Raw genomic sequence first — 15,669 nt, forward strand, 5'->3', positions numbered from 1 at the left:
AACCGAGTGCATATCAAAATGAGAACATAAGACAAGAGGGATACATAGTAGTAGTATATAGTAGTAGTGGTAGTAGTAGTAGTAGTAGTAGTAGTAGTAGTAGTAGTAGTAGTAGTAGTAGTAGTAGTAGTAGTAGTAGTGGTAGTAGTAGTAGTAGTAGTAGTAGTAGAAGTAGAAGTATAGTAGTAGAAGTGGAAGAAGAAGAAGTAGTAGTAGCATATTAGTAGACGTAGAAGCAGTAGTAGAAGTTGTTGTAGTAGTAGTAGAAGTACTAGTAGAAGTAGTAGTAGTAGTTGTAGTAGTAGTTGTTGTTGTTGTAGTATTAGTATTAGTAGTAGTACAATAGTAGTAGGAGAAGAAGAAATAGCAGTATATAATAAGAAGAAATAGTAGTAACAACAGTAGTATTAGTAATAGTATAGTAGTAGTAGTAGTAGTAATAGTAGTAGTAGTAGTAGTAGTAGTAGCAGCAGCAGTAGTAGTAGTAGTTGTTGTTGTTGTAGTATACGTTAGTATAGTAGTAGAAGAAGTAGTAGTAGTAGTAGATTTATCGTAGCACGAAAATTACCTTTAAAGTAAATAAATTATTATAAAAAGTGGGATCAGTTCCACTCTCCAATTTGATAGGAGATTACTTAATGATATAACATTTCAATCAATTCATTACAGTTTATGAGCGAATGCATCTACCTTTAAAAGATATTTTAAAAGAGTTATGTCAGACTACACAACAATTATCCATCGTCAGCTAGTGATACTCATTAGTCTGTCACTTTTCAATTCTTATTATGCAACTTTTATGACGAAAATATATAAGACAAAAAAAGAACAAATAGCATTGCAGCCTCTCTGATCTGTCAATATGTGACATGTTCCAACTAAGATAAACGTTATTAAAGGGGGAAATGGAAGCGAATTCTAGATTAAAAGAAGGGGGATATGTCAGTGGGGGAGGGGTCAGTATGTTGAGATAAATTTAACTTTATTAATGGATATAACCACAGTGCGGTAAAGCTATTTAAAGAAAACCAAGATGCGGTGTTGGCTCACGGATCAGTCCAACAGGTTGCCAAAAAAAATGTCACTTGGAAATTTGGTTCTCCCTACATGAATAGTGCAATGTATCTGCTAAAACTTTTTTTTTATAATACTAAAACTATTTTTATGATAGGAATATTCGGCTCCAAAATAAATAAACGAGGCTTTGTATATCACCTGGATGAATATAATTAGTACTGGGTTAATGTATTAATTAATCAACAACCACATTGTCATTTTCATGATCACGCGTTACATCCCAAAAGGGAAAACAGGCGTCCTCGAACTTCGCTTGAGTTCAGTCCTATCAAAGAAAGTCATGGATATATTATTCATCTCTCTGTAACTTCCAGGTCTTTTTGGCTTCCCTGGCCAGCTCACCCCCTCCCCACCCACTCAACGAGAGTATTCACACGTACACACACGGGCACCCTCACGTCCTGTTAGGGGGTACACACGGATCGGATGAGGAACCCCTTGTAGGCCCCGCCCATCATTGCCACCGCGCATGCTTACACTTGGTGTAACTACCACAGCGAATCAAAAACAACCCTTGATATTCGTCATAGAAACCCGTCAGCAAGCCGATCTTTCTACCTCCTTTGTTGCCGCAGAGGGATGGGGGTTTGACAGGAGTCACCGTCCTGGAAGCAACACATGATTTGAAATGTTTCATATAGGTTTTCATTTGCGTTTTACTCGCATTGGAACACAGTTGACTGAACATTCGCTGCTACCAGGTGTAGTCTGAGACTAAAAGGAAACCTAACTTTGTTTGGTTTGTGTCTTCTTTGTTAATTATTTTCAATCTCCCGAGTTTAGATTTCAGTTGCAACAGCTATGTTCTCCGTCAGTATATAACTGGACCTAGGCTCTTCTTCGATACGCGTTAGTCTGGAGATAAAGCAAAGACATTACAGCTTACTAACCAGTGCATCAGCAATTCACCAATTCGAAGCTCTTGATTGATCACTTACATATTAAGGAAGCTAGGCTTCTGTTCATCCACCATCATTAAGCGCAGCCGTGATTCATTCTTTCTTATACTCAAAAGATTGGCTAGACGGGACAAATGCATCATGTCTAATCGGGATTTTACAATTAAAGTTGAAAATTCGCACCCAGACTTGAGCGATTTTCGTGATCTTCCCGATTTCTGTGAATTTCGGAATGGAGATCTAAGCACCCAGCGGAATGGAGGAATGGGAGGAGATGTGCGCTGCGGCAGTGGCGGTGTGGCTATACCCATGAGTAATGGTATTACTCGAACCAACAACTTTCCACTCAATGGCAATGCTAACTACGGATATGGCAGTCTAGGAACAGGTCTTGATACAATTGGTACCGGTGGTTATGATGCAGGTAGAGGTGGAGGTGGAGGTGATGGTGGTAGTGATGGAAGAAGTAGTGGGTTAGGAGGAGGTGATGGCGACGGTGATGGCAATGGAGGTGGTCGAGATCGTAGAGATCGACGAGATCGACGAAAGCGTCAGAGTAAGGATACCGTCTCCAGTGCCGAAGACCGTCCCACTAAACCACTTTCCCCAGGACAACTGAAGATGAATGTCAGCAGACCGGTGTATACTAACCTTGAGTTCAATCACAAGTATACGCCGCATCAAGAACATAAGACAGCGAGGCAAAGGATAGAGAAGAGATTCAAGCAATTCCAGTAAGTCATAAAGTTGGAATGTAAAAGAACATATTTTTGATGATACATGGTAATTCGCAAGAATCCTGACATATGAAACCGTTCATGTATTCTTAAAACCCGATTTTTATTGCAAATTTTCACATTTATTAATCCTAAAGGATTCACCTGATCTTTTCATTCTAATCTAAAAGAAATCGATATCAAAATCCACCTTCAAAGTGAAAATGGTCGCATTGGTCCCTCGCTTGTATGCATCCTTGAACGTTTAGTTTCAGCCAGGGAAAATGCTTTAAAAATCAGAACTAGTATTTGAGTGAAAATACAAAATTATCCCAAATAAGAATAACGTTTTACGTTCTACTTAAGAGGCATCATGATAAGAGTATACTAGATCAAACGACGTTCGCGCTTTGATTACGATCAACAAAATGAAATAGAGCATTCATTACACCACTTTTTCAGTTATCACACTATCGGACGCAGTGTGCATCCCAGATCTATAAAGATAAGAAACAGATTTTAAACAGACAGGTATTTCATTACTAGATCCATAAGGAATCCCTTCAGGTTTAGATGTATTGTATTTATCATCGGTTAATCAATTGGCCTACTTTGTAAATTCATATCGCGCAATTAACGGTGGTTAGCATTGATAAAACGAGTTGAGTTTAATGGGTTTTTTTTTTATTGATACCAGCATAAATGAATTTCAACAATTTAGATTTAGTTGCAAATGAACATTAAGATTTAAGGATAAATCTGTGAAAATATTTCTTGAAATAGTTTATTTCCTAAAAAGACTTTTTAAAGATGCTAATTGGTGGGTAATATTAACAGATATCTAGAACTTAACGTTATAGACGCCCATATAGAAAACATTATTAAATGATTTAGTACCAAATTCTCTTTTAAATAAAATGTTCATTTATTTGATTCCTCTTGAATAAGTGTCCAGTCTTCCCCCAACATCATTTCTACATGAATCACTTATGAAAAATGAAAGATGCATCATACGGCGTTATGTTATTCAGAGATTCATTGACGTCACACAATCAAAGTTTTAGTACATTTATTAAAGCATCAAATATTTCTTTTTGTCCCCTTTTTTTGCCATGATGGTTTGATTTCTCATGAAACTTGTGAAATGATCGTTAATAAAACTCTTTGTGATTCTACAGACATGACAAAGTGCTTCTTATATATATATATGTATGTATGTATATATATATTTATATATATATATATATATTTATGTATATTCTTCATTGTTTTTTAAAGCGGGTAAAACTTTCAAGTAGGAGACATCCTTTTTTTACATCCACTGTTGATAGAATTTCTAATAAACTGAAATTGAATTGAATGCATTCGAGATATTTCTCTATTTATTCAATTCATCGTGGTGTCGTGGTTCACTGTCAAGTAAATAATATATATATATTTTTTTTCAGCTGTGGGGAAGCCGTAAAATCATCTGTTCAGTCGGTGCTACCGGTCTGCAAGTGGTTACCTGCTTATAAATTCAGGCAGTGGCTTTCAGCTGATTTGATCGCAGGAATTACTATGGGTATCGTCAATATCCCACAAGGTAAGACGTACTGTACACACACAAAAAAGGGAGAGCGAAGATAATAAAATATGTGAAGGGGGTATACTGACGGGTGTGAGGTATATTGGGGCATGTGTGTGTGTGTGCGGTTTGATGATGGGAAGGATGAGTGTGTGAGGCTGGGTGTGTGTGTGTGAGTGAGCGAGAGAGAGAGGGGGGGGGGCATGGAACTAGGTGTTTAGGGGTAGGGTTGTGGGAGAAATATAATGTGTGTGTGGGTGTGTGTGTGTAACAGGAGAGGAGGAAAGGGAAAAGTTGAGAGGGTGGGAAGAATGAAGGTAAGGAGATAGGTACGCAGGGGAAAGACAAACATAGATAGGGGTACATAATTATGATTCATTAGGAAGTAGTAACAATTAAACACCAATTAAAGTATTTATTTGAAACAATTATTTATCATTCAAGTGAAAGCAATTTAAATTATTGGATAAAAATTACACGTTCATCATACGAGATGACGTTATAATAACGCATGTGCAAATGCAAATCTTTCAACATCAAGTTAGTGACGAGCTTCTTGCAAAAATTGTATTAATATTAAAGGGTATATTACCACTGGTTAAAAATAGGGATCCGGTGGGGGGCCGTATTCAGATAGAAGACACAGAGAAGGGAATATTTCGGGAAGGGGGGTATGTGAGACAGAGATTGGCAAGGAGAGAAAGACAGACAGACGTGCAGACAAAGAGAAATCCAAGGTAGGTCACTATTTCAAATATCATGAGACAAAAACACGCGGGTGTGAAGAATGAAAATAATGTTTAATATAGTTTCTTAACAAATTTTTGTTTATCTTTTTAACCTTGCTTGTAAAGCTCTTGTAACATCCCTTCTCATCTTCCTATAGCGTCAATGTTCAATAAGAAACCAGACAGACACATTACAGTAGAAAAATAAAGAGATCTTTAAAGCTTACTCATAATCCCCAACTGAATATCCTTCAACATGATGTGGTCTTACATTGCTGAGGTACAGAATAGGGAATTAATACCTTTTTAAGCCGAAGAAGACGCTGACATAAAATGAAAGCGATTTTAACTTCATATTCTTGTTTATATATTTTCAACTTTCCTGTGCCTGTTGCCGTGACATATTTCTGATCACTATCATCTTGGATGAGACTAAAATTGTATGACCCTGTTAATTATTTGTTTATTTATGTTGTGTATACTTTTAATAGATGAACCCATGATAAGCTCCATGGAAATGCGAAAATATTTACGTTAGATTAGATGATTAAACCATACATAAACAGAACAGAAACAGTAAGCTTATTTTGTATATAAGTACTAGGTACTAATCTGAAACTTCATCAGAACGAATTAATCCGCAAGGGCCATTTTTTAATCAGTATAATATAGATAAGCCTTTTGCTATAATTGTCTGTTTCATAACAGCAGTGATTGTTATAGATTATCATGTAATACGAGAAAGTAATAAGTTCGATTTTTTTTTGTCCGGAAATGTGATATGATACTTATGAGATCAAATCAATAAATGGAAAAGGGATATTTTTTAAACAGAACACAATACTACGACTGAATAGGCGTTACGATAATAGGCTTATGTCGTTTGATTCGGAAAGGATGTTATTTTTTAGAGACGAATAAGGGTGGTTACATCACGTACGTGTATTTTGAATGTCTACTATTCTAGAATCAGATAATACTTTAATTGTTTTTGCTATAAATTTTGAATGACCTCTTCATTACAAAACGTGATCAATACAATTTTGTAAAGATCTTAAACATCTTACGTAACTGTAAAAGTAAAGCTCTGTGAGTCAAATTTCCTTGAGAAAAAATTATCCGAGAAAAAAATATGTATTTCGGAACCAAATATAAAAATCAAACAAAAGGAAAGTATCAATTTTTATGTATATATGGGGATGAAATAAACAGAAACGGGTTGTTATCTCTAATCTGTGATGACAAGAACGTGTTAAAATGATCTATCGTAATTGTGTCATTACAAGTAGAATAACTTACAAAGTTTGAACAAAATCAAGTGGTTTAAACAGTAATACTCAAGCCTTTCGTTAGTGAGATCAGTTTCATTTTTTTAATTTGAGGAGTGCCTTTCCTGAGTGAGTGTTAAGTCAGGAGTTTTAAAAGCCCTTGGGAATAAATGCCACACGCCCCTACTGTATCACCCGCAAACCAAAGAGCTAAAGATAGAAACATAATGTCGTAAAAAGAACACCCTGTCGAATACGTTAATCTAACCATGGACCTATTACGAATCTAACAGGGGTTCAGGACTACAAAGACATAAAGTGGAAATGACAGGGAGAATGAACTAAAGAGAAGGTTGAATGGTAAGGATATGAGTCAGTACACGTGAGCTTTATGGATGATAACAACAGGGATTACTTGACAAAGGTATTGATGGGAGAGGTGAGAGAGAGAGAGAGAGAGGGGGCAGCTCTGAAAAGGCATTAGTTCTTCAAGCAGCATGTCTCTCCCTAGCACACTCGGACAAGTCACTACTTTTTTGTTTTTTTCTCTTACAGTACTTGCGTTTATCAGAACGTATTTCACGTACGATAACGTCATGCCATGATAATTGTTATAATTGTTTTTGTTGGTATAATTTTGACTATTCTATATTATTTACGTAGTATTATTATGATGATTATATCATCATCATTATCATTACTATTATCACTATTGTTATTGCTGTTATCATTATTTAGTAGTATTTTTGTCTCTATGTTATATCAACTCTATGATATTATTACTACTATCATCACCATCATTATTATCGTACCCGCAAAGATGAAAATTAAAAAAAAAATCGACCTTAAAATAAAAACATTTCCTGGGGCTGCAAAACATTATTTTAGTTTTTCCAACAATGTTTTATATTTTTAGCATCACCTCCTCATCGCCCTGGTTTGTTTCTGATCAGGAAGATGACATATCGTTACTAGACGTTGTGGCAGGCAGACAACCATATCCTAACACACACTGTCTGTAATTATAGAAAGGAAATTCCCTCGAATGGAACGCAATTTGAACATGGCCCAGCCGATTTGAAGCTGGTTATTTTAGCCTTACCCGGAAGTGTTTCTATGGCAACACCCGGGGGGACTTCATTAATGTATTTAGAATGCTCTTCCTATGAACTTGATGGTGTCTTTGCGAGTGTTGAAGCTACCGTATGTCAACTTTGACTGTTATAGCCTACATAAAGATTGTACAAGGTTTAGAATAAATGTATTATTGCAACTAAGAAAAAAGTATTTCATAAGAGAACAACGTTCTGCGTCACCACCTATCGTAATAATTATATTCTTTAGTTCTTTACCCCTGATTATTAACTCAGTATCAGATGAACGTCTTCATAAAAAGAGTGTTTTATACGTTTGGGAGTTTTATCATACAAACCAATAACAATCAGGGGCAGATATTAAATCATTCGCTAAGCCTAAAAGTGCAAAAGTATGATCGTACTAATTTATCTCTTTCTTGAGCATTTTTTTTGCCAACGTCATTAACGTAGGCAAGGCCACAGGGTATGTGGTGGGGGATAAACCAACAGGTCGTCTGTGACGTCACAGTAGGAGGGGGAAACCGATGCTGACATTCTGACCCTTAGATAGCAGACGAAAGAAATTGAAAGTCCGTCACGTGGTCATGATATTGGTAATCATCAGAAAATTACCTTATTCCTTTCCTCTGACCCCCAGTATCAGTTGATACAAAACGAGCTTCCGATGTTCTATAAATTAGTTAGAGACGGATGGCTTTTTGAAGAAAAGTCCTCAGGGGAATTTCCATGGAAATTACCGAGACACTGACATGCATAGTCACATGATGCTGTGGTTAATATCGAGTCTATCTGCCCTCGGATTTGGAGGGTTGTAAATTTCACCATAAACACGGACATCTTTGGCAGAAAAAAAAGGTTTGATATGTTCCCTTAGCGGATTTACTTTGAACAAAATATATGTTTGGCGTATGATTGCTTCAAATGTAAAAATAGATACCAAAATTAATGTCTCTATCAAAGACCACTAAATAAAATTACATGATCAACCCGTTCCAACGTTATCGTGGGAAGGAGGGCGCCTGCGATTCATGTGAATAAAAAGATAGAAAAGGGATTGAGAAAAAAAAATCATTAAGTGGGGAATTAATCATATAATTTATATGGTCTCATGATTATAAAAGCAGAAAGGAATTATGAGGAAACAAAGAGCCTGCATGATCATGCGAATGACATAAAACCCCCAACGTGTAGGGCGCAAAAGAACTGGCGTATGGACCGACATGTTTGTTATCCTGATCCGTGTCAAAATGGAGTGACTTGATATCAACGTATTCTCTTAATGATTGCGGTTGGCTTTATAAAGTGTTGTAATTTTAAAACACCTTCTCTGAATCGAACACCCTGGTGCCAACCCCCTCTATCCCAACCTGCACTGGCCCACTGGTTGGCGGGGGGAAGGGTGGGGGGACTGTTCCTCCAAAGTTTTCACAAAAGTGGTGTTTTCGGTGTTACAACAATTGAGATGTATTTTGCAACCTTTTGATTGTCACGGATTGCCCTTTAATAACTGGCCGATTAGATTTTTGGCCGCTAATTTATTTTACGAAATTGATCATTATTGATAATTAATTTGAAAGGTATATTTTTTACTTGCTCTCTGTGCTGAACTGCAGATTTTTCCTTACGGTAGATGGATTCTGTTTACTTATACTGATATGCGTACACAAAGAGAACATAAAGAAATCTCGATTGTTTTGTGTTCATACAAAATCGCAAATATGACGTAGACTTGGTTCATGATTATTAACATAAGGAGGGATATGCCATTAAACAGCTTGACTAGTACCATTCATACGGCTGTAATGTCTGACTATGGTATGCTAATTATTACAGCGAACATGGCGAATCAGCCATGTTCATATAAGACAATGTGTTAGTTACATAGTTTCCGAAAACTTAAAGAAAGAGGAATGCATAAATGTTTAACAATTTTTTTTAAACTACACACAATACTTCCGATATATCTTTTCATTCTAAATTGTACAATTTTCCAGAGGTACTACATGTCATGAAAATATTAATTTCATATATGTATTGGTTTCTACGATGGAGAAAAAAAAACATTGCAGTCATTGATCTTTCATAATAACATATTCAGATCTTGATTTTTAGTGTCGCCCATAGGTCAATTGTAATTTAAACACTTTTTTCAAGAAGATATACAGTTGACAAAGTTTGAGTGACGTAGTAGCAACAATAAATATTATGCTAAACCTCTGACGTAAGAGTATAATATTTCTATTAAATACAAATGTTTCTGAACATCACCTTCATCTTATGTTGGCCGGTGTTTTCATAAACATCTCCATGTAAACGATGTGGGTGTGTGTATCTTAACGTCAAAATGTCTAATTACGATAATACTGGATCTATAATAAAACAATACCGATAACCTTTTTGCAATGACAAAGTTATTATGATTCACATCCACTTCGTCTATACTGCCTTATCAATGTCTACTATTTTCATACCTACGTCACATGTCCTGTCATTTGAGGTCAGTATATGAGCCCTAATTGCTCTTATATTATGGACAATAAAACAAGTAAAATCTCTTGTTTTCAATGGGGACTACAAGTCATAATTTGACCTTGCTTTCTTTTGCTTGTGTGACCTGGAAGATGGATAAAGAGGGCACGGTGTTTGGGGTCGTATGGTCATCACTACGATTATTCTCACTAATCTAATATCCTGTTGAGGATGAGCCTCAGAGGTTGTTGAGTGGTCATTATACATCCATTCGGTAGCTCTCATTCGAGACACTTTGAGCACCGCTGACCCGTGATATGTCGGCTTCCAATTTCAGAATCGCGATGCATGAACTCCAGGTGGTGATAGTTTTGTTCGCGTGAGTTTGAGTGTAATATCCCATTGGTGAAACAAAAGTCTGGAGGCGATATTACTATTTTGCTGTTTGCATTGTCATTGTCCTAAAGATGTTAAATCTGTGTAGCCACCAGGCGCGTAGCCAGGGGGGCGGTGGGGGCGGTCGCCCCCCAAAAACGTCCCCAAAAAGAAAAAAAAAAGGGAAAAAAGAAGGGGAAAAGGAAAAGGGAAGGGAGGAAAGGGAAGAAAGGTAGCTTTGTGTTTTTTTTTCTTTTTATTCTTTTTTTTCTCAAAAGAGAAACTCCTTCACTCTTGCTCTAAATTTATATATGAATTTTGCTTCCGCGCTGCGCGCGGTTAAATGACAATACTGAAGTTCTCCATTGTTTCCCAACCCTGTTTTTTCACCTCAGCTATATGTGTTTCTTGCCAGTTAAAGTTCAAATGTATACATAAGGGCATGGAATTAGAGAAAGGTTAGGCCGAAGTAATTATGAAGTTATCTTTCTTTTTTTAATTGATCGCGCAACTTCTGGTCGGGTCGGCTACTGGCCTGTAAAATCTTTATATCAATTTCTGCTGTCACCTCCATAAAGTCAACTTCTCCCGCTTTTCAGCTCATTAGTAAATAACCATAATTTTGGGGCAAACAGGTTCCTAATTTTAAAAGAGGAAGGTATAAAATTCGTGTCATATTAAATGAAAAAGTACAATATTTTTTATCAAATTCTATTAAACTTCATGTCATTTCCCTGCACATTCATCTCCTGTCCTGTTTTGCGCCCTCAGTTTGAAATTTGAATGACACTTAAGTTTCTTTATAATTCAAAATGAAGCGCTTCAGGATAAGTCAAAGAAATTAGGCATCCTTTTTTATATAATTTCAATAAATCACAGAAGTTTCCACTTTTTGCGCACTATTTTCCTTGTAATGAAGTTCAATAATCTTAGAAAATCAATTGATTTAGAGCCGATGGGGTATTAGAGATATCTGCATTTGATGAAACGTCCGCTCTTTGAAATTCCAGAGTTTCATTGCTCTGCGCGGGGAGGAATATCTTCCTCCCGGCATATACACTTTTTCTCCTCTGTTTTGCGAGTTAAAGATATGCACTGTCGCTAAATTGTTTGTAATCAAATCTGATCTTTCCCAGGGAATTATTCAATATATCATTGAGAATACCCTTTTCTCGGGACCCTTTTCATGGCAAAAAAATGATAAAACGCTTCAGCTTCCGCGCTTCGCGCGGGGTTATTATCATATTAATTTCCTCCATTGTATTCCTTTTTTTGTGCGTTCACAATCACTTTTGAAAACAAGGTTCAAAATCACAATATAGTCAACTGCATAGGAGCTGATAAAGGTACTAGAGACAAGAGAGACGGCTCCTTTTCATTTTTAATTTATGAAACACCAAAAGCTTCGCGCTTCGCAAAGGGAGGGGGAAACTCCTCCTCCCTGCACCCACCCCCTAGGGAGCGCGGTCTGTAAGTGTTGGCACGCTTCGCATGCATTTACCGCCCCCTCCAAAATGAAATCCTGGCTACGCGGTTGGTAGCCACTTCACTATTTGACATTTAAGAGATGCTCCGGTCTGAAAAAAATTGGATATAAACAGATAAAGAAAATCAGACAAACAAAACACTAAACATTTGATCAAAATCGGACAAGGAATAACAAAGTTATGGCATTTTAAAGATTTGCATTATTCCGATGAAACAGTTTTAGGCATGTCTTTATGAATATTCAATGAGCAAATTGATGATGTAATATCCCCACTTGTTCTTTTGTATTTTATTATATGAAATTAGGTTTATTCAATATTTCTACCAGGAACTAAAAAAATTGGATTGACAACAGATTTAATGCCTTAGATATTCATTTATATTAAAAGAACACATTATTCACACATGTATGATAATATCAAACAATTATGATTTCATTTAATATCATAAGAAAAGGGAAAGTGGGGATGTGACATCATCAGCCCACCTAATGAATATTCATGATGACGTGCATATAATTATATGTTATAAATATATGGTAACTATTATATATATATTATATATATATATATATATATATATATATATATATATATATATATATATATATATATATATATATATATATATTATATATATATATATTGCTAAACTTTAAAATTCAATAACTCCGTTAATTGTTATCCGATTTTAATGAAATTCTCAACATTTTGCTCAGTGAATCTTACTCTATTTATTAAGATATAAATATTTTTCAGCCCGGAGTGTCCCTTTGAATTGCATTGTCACGATATTATTGTGAAATACTGATCTCAATATGCATCATATCTGCCAAACAGCTGGTATGTTACATTGTGGAAGGGAATATTATTAATTCCATCGTAAAAACGTATTCAATGACATCTGTTAAAAGGCATTTGTAAATAATTTCTATGATATTTTTGTATATATTAACACAAGTCATTTCCAAAGATATGAAAATTTGTGAATCAACATTCTGTACACCCAATGCAATTCCTATATACTGTAGTACAATCGCTGATGTGGTTTACGGTACACCATGTGGAGTATTATAGAAACAGTGGATAGAAGAAGAAAAAGAAATGGATAGGCGAGAAAGTGGAAATTTGAGAGTAGAGTAATCTTTCTTGAATGTAGTCCTGAAAAGGACTGTAAACCAGTAGAGATTGATGAGTTGAAACAGCTTGAGTAGTAGGATGGATGAGGAGATGCTAGCTTGAGTCGGCGAGTAGAGATGATGAGCAGAAGTAGTAGAGAGACTCGAAATTTCGGGCAGGTTGACTGTCCGTCTTCAGGACGTTTTATCTCATCAATCTGTTCTGGTTTACAGTCCTTTTCAGGACTACATTCAAGAAAGATTACTCTACTCTCAAATTTCCACTTTCTCGCCTATCCATTCCTTTTCTTCTTCTATCCACTGTTTTTATAATACTCCACCGTAAACCACATCAGCGATTGTACATGCCACGTACCATGCAAACCTTCAAACAACATACTGTAGTACGTTGTGAGTAGGGGAGAGGGGAACTTCCGGTCTTTGAGTTTGAGGTTATAATTCGACCTACTTTTCAATATTCTCGTCTGTCCTCTCGAAATTCAATCTCTAATATCAGATTAATTATGTCTAGCCTCTAGATATCACGGTCTCATATTAATTATAAAAACCGCTCAGATATCATTAGCAACTGGACTTGAATTCGTATTTTTTTTTTCTGATTTTCTTTTGGTTATGCAGATTTTGTTCCTCTATTCACTGTCATGGTCTTGATTGTTAATAATCCTTGAAAATGGGTACATACGTAGGACTTTCTTCCAAGGTGAGGGAGGGACAAAGATACGCAAACAATTATTAAGAATACATAGGCCCATAAACAAGCGAGCGAATCGACCGAGCTAAAAAAATGTAGTTAAGAACTGAAATTGAAGGATCTGGTAATTGAAAAAAAAAACACGATAGAAAAGTAAAACATTTGAAAATTTTGTGAATCAAGATACCCATCCATCTGCTGCGTATGGCCATACTTCAAAGTCATGTCAATTGAAGGTCAAACTGCCGTCAGTGTCATCCTAATTACAGCCCTATAATAGCTCCATCCATCACTGTGATCCAACACCTCCGATTTCAGATGAGGTCAAAACAGCAATTCCTCCGTAATAATTACCAGTCTCCCTCCTTATAGATTAATTTCAATTTTTCCTCTAGCATGTATAGTATAGTCTAATCTTCGTATAGTTTTGGCATGTATTTAGTCTTAATTTCCTTCCCGATGTGCCGTTCTGTACACATATATTGGCCTATTTCTTCGATTAAATATATTTTATTATTATTGTTGTTGTTGTTGACCTTGTGTGCCGGTTTACTTACTTTATTACATGGAAAAAGGAATATTTGGTGACACAAGTTTGCCACCCGTCTTTTCTTTTCTTATTTCATATAAAATACTGTGTATTGATATGATATTTGGGCCATAAAACTTTCACAAAAATTATTTCCCACGTTGAAATGAATCTCGACGATAACTGATCGTCCTCGACAAGAATTTCCTCTGCTTCTATCAACTAAGGATATTTATAGGAGAACTTTCATGTTCACGCATCCCTGGGAGTTTGTTAAAAGATAACAGATTTTCAAATGCAAAAAAACTAATCTTTGCAAACCTTGCATGACCGTGACTCATTTATTAAATAAACTCTGAACAGCTAGACAAGGTTGCACATGTGGGAGGATAATATGACGAAATTAAAGAGGGTAGAGGTATATGAAGATGGAGACCCAAAGAAGTGGAGGACAAATACAGATAGAATGACAGAAACAAGATAGAAACAAAAAGACAGCTAGAGACAAACACATATGTCAGAAATATGTACCAATTTAGACGAGTGTTGGTGATAATCAATGATAAATAAATCGCATCATACAAAGGAGATCTGGTGTGATTCGAGCAAAGCCAGCTGATTAATAGAATAAAAATGAAAATAAAGAATATAACACTTACAAATAAATATTTTCAAGGAAGCGTATTACAAGATAACAATACGCATCCGTATTGAAAATCTCGGAAAAAAATAAAAATAAATTAGACAAGAGAGCAAGAGAGATTTTCAAAAGGTATACAGAATAAGGAGTTTATAGAACTTCACTACGTGTGCTCCCCTAATCCATGATCTCAATGAGGCACCCTACAGAAGTTGTTCTCTCTCAAGACAGTATATGAGAAAGATGTAGGTGAAGCATCCGTTTAACTTGACTTCCTCACTCCTTCTAATCTCCTACACCCCCTCTTAATCCTTTCATCAGTTTGGTGACATACTGCTCCTATTCAGACTATCAATGTCTAATTCAAACATCCAATTATCCAGTTAAGCTGAATTCTCAGACAAGAGAAATATCTTGAATATAACCATTTAGTCAATGATTCATAACGTCTGAATAGCTGCCGATAGCGCTTTACATTCCGTGGTATTACCGAAACATCGAGATTTGCTATAACAGGTTTGTTTCTTTGCGATTTTTGTTCTAGGATTTCTTTTTTTTTTGTAATTTAGAAGTCATATTTCACACATTCAAAATACATCGGTAACATTACTGATAATGGCATGTAATCAGTGGTGTATGTGTGTGTGTTGTGAGTGGGTGTGTGGGGGAGGGAGGGAGGATACAGAGGCCAGAAGGACACTGGCGTCATTTGCCGGGGGGGGGGGTTTACTGTACAACGTCTTACGTATAAGGGAAGGATGCAATCGGAAGGGTCATTATCACCTTCATTTCACTTCGCCCCACATGCCATGTCCATCTTTTGTCATTTCTGTATTCGATTGAGGTGGGCATTAGGGCTTAAAACAAGAGTACAAACCCTACCTACCCTCCCACTAACAAAATATGATTACAAATATTCAAAAGGCGCCATAATCTACCGAAGATCTTCAGACACTAACATTTATGTAGTCTCAATCCATCGTTTTA

General features: G+C 36.1%; 1 protein-coding gene across 1 annotated transcript; it reads left to right on the forward strand.

Moving 5' to 3' along the window:
• Positions 1-1,749: 1,749 nt before the first annotated feature.
• Positions 1,750-5,195, forward strand: LOC129256323 (uncharacterized). The gene is made up of 3 exons (XM_054894562.2): positions 1,750-2,710; positions 4,141-4,277; positions 5,146-5,195. The coding sequence occupies exons 1-3, from the start codon at positions 2,118-2,120 to the stop codon at positions 5,193-5,195; spliced, it is 780 nt and encodes a 259-aa protein (XP_054750537.2). The 5' UTR covers positions 1,750-2,117.
• The last annotated feature ends 10,474 nt before the right edge of the window (positions 5,196-15,669 follow it).

This window comes from Lytechinus pictus, chromosome 3 (assembly GCF_037042905.1).
Source record: "Lytechinus pictus isolate F3 Inbred chromosome 3, Lp3.0, whole genome shotgun sequence".
NCBI lineage: Eukaryota > Metazoa > Echinodermata > Echinoidea > Temnopleuroida > Toxopneustidae > Lytechinus > Lytechinus pictus.

Bases quoted from the DNA above. Each gene is read 5' to 3' on its own strand.
- LOC129256323 (XM_054894562.2), top strand. From the start codon at position 2,118: ATGTCTAATCGGGATTTTACAATTAAAGTTGAAAATTCGCACCCAGAC. The intron at 2,711-4,140 runs GTAAGTCATAAA...ATTTTTTTTCAG, and splicing joins AAGAGATTCAAGCAATTCCA to CTGTGGGGAAGCCGTAAAAT. The intron at 4,278-5,145 runs GTAAGACGTACT...ATCTTCCTATAG, and splicing joins TATCGTCAATATCCCACAAG to CGTCAATGTTCAATAAGAAA.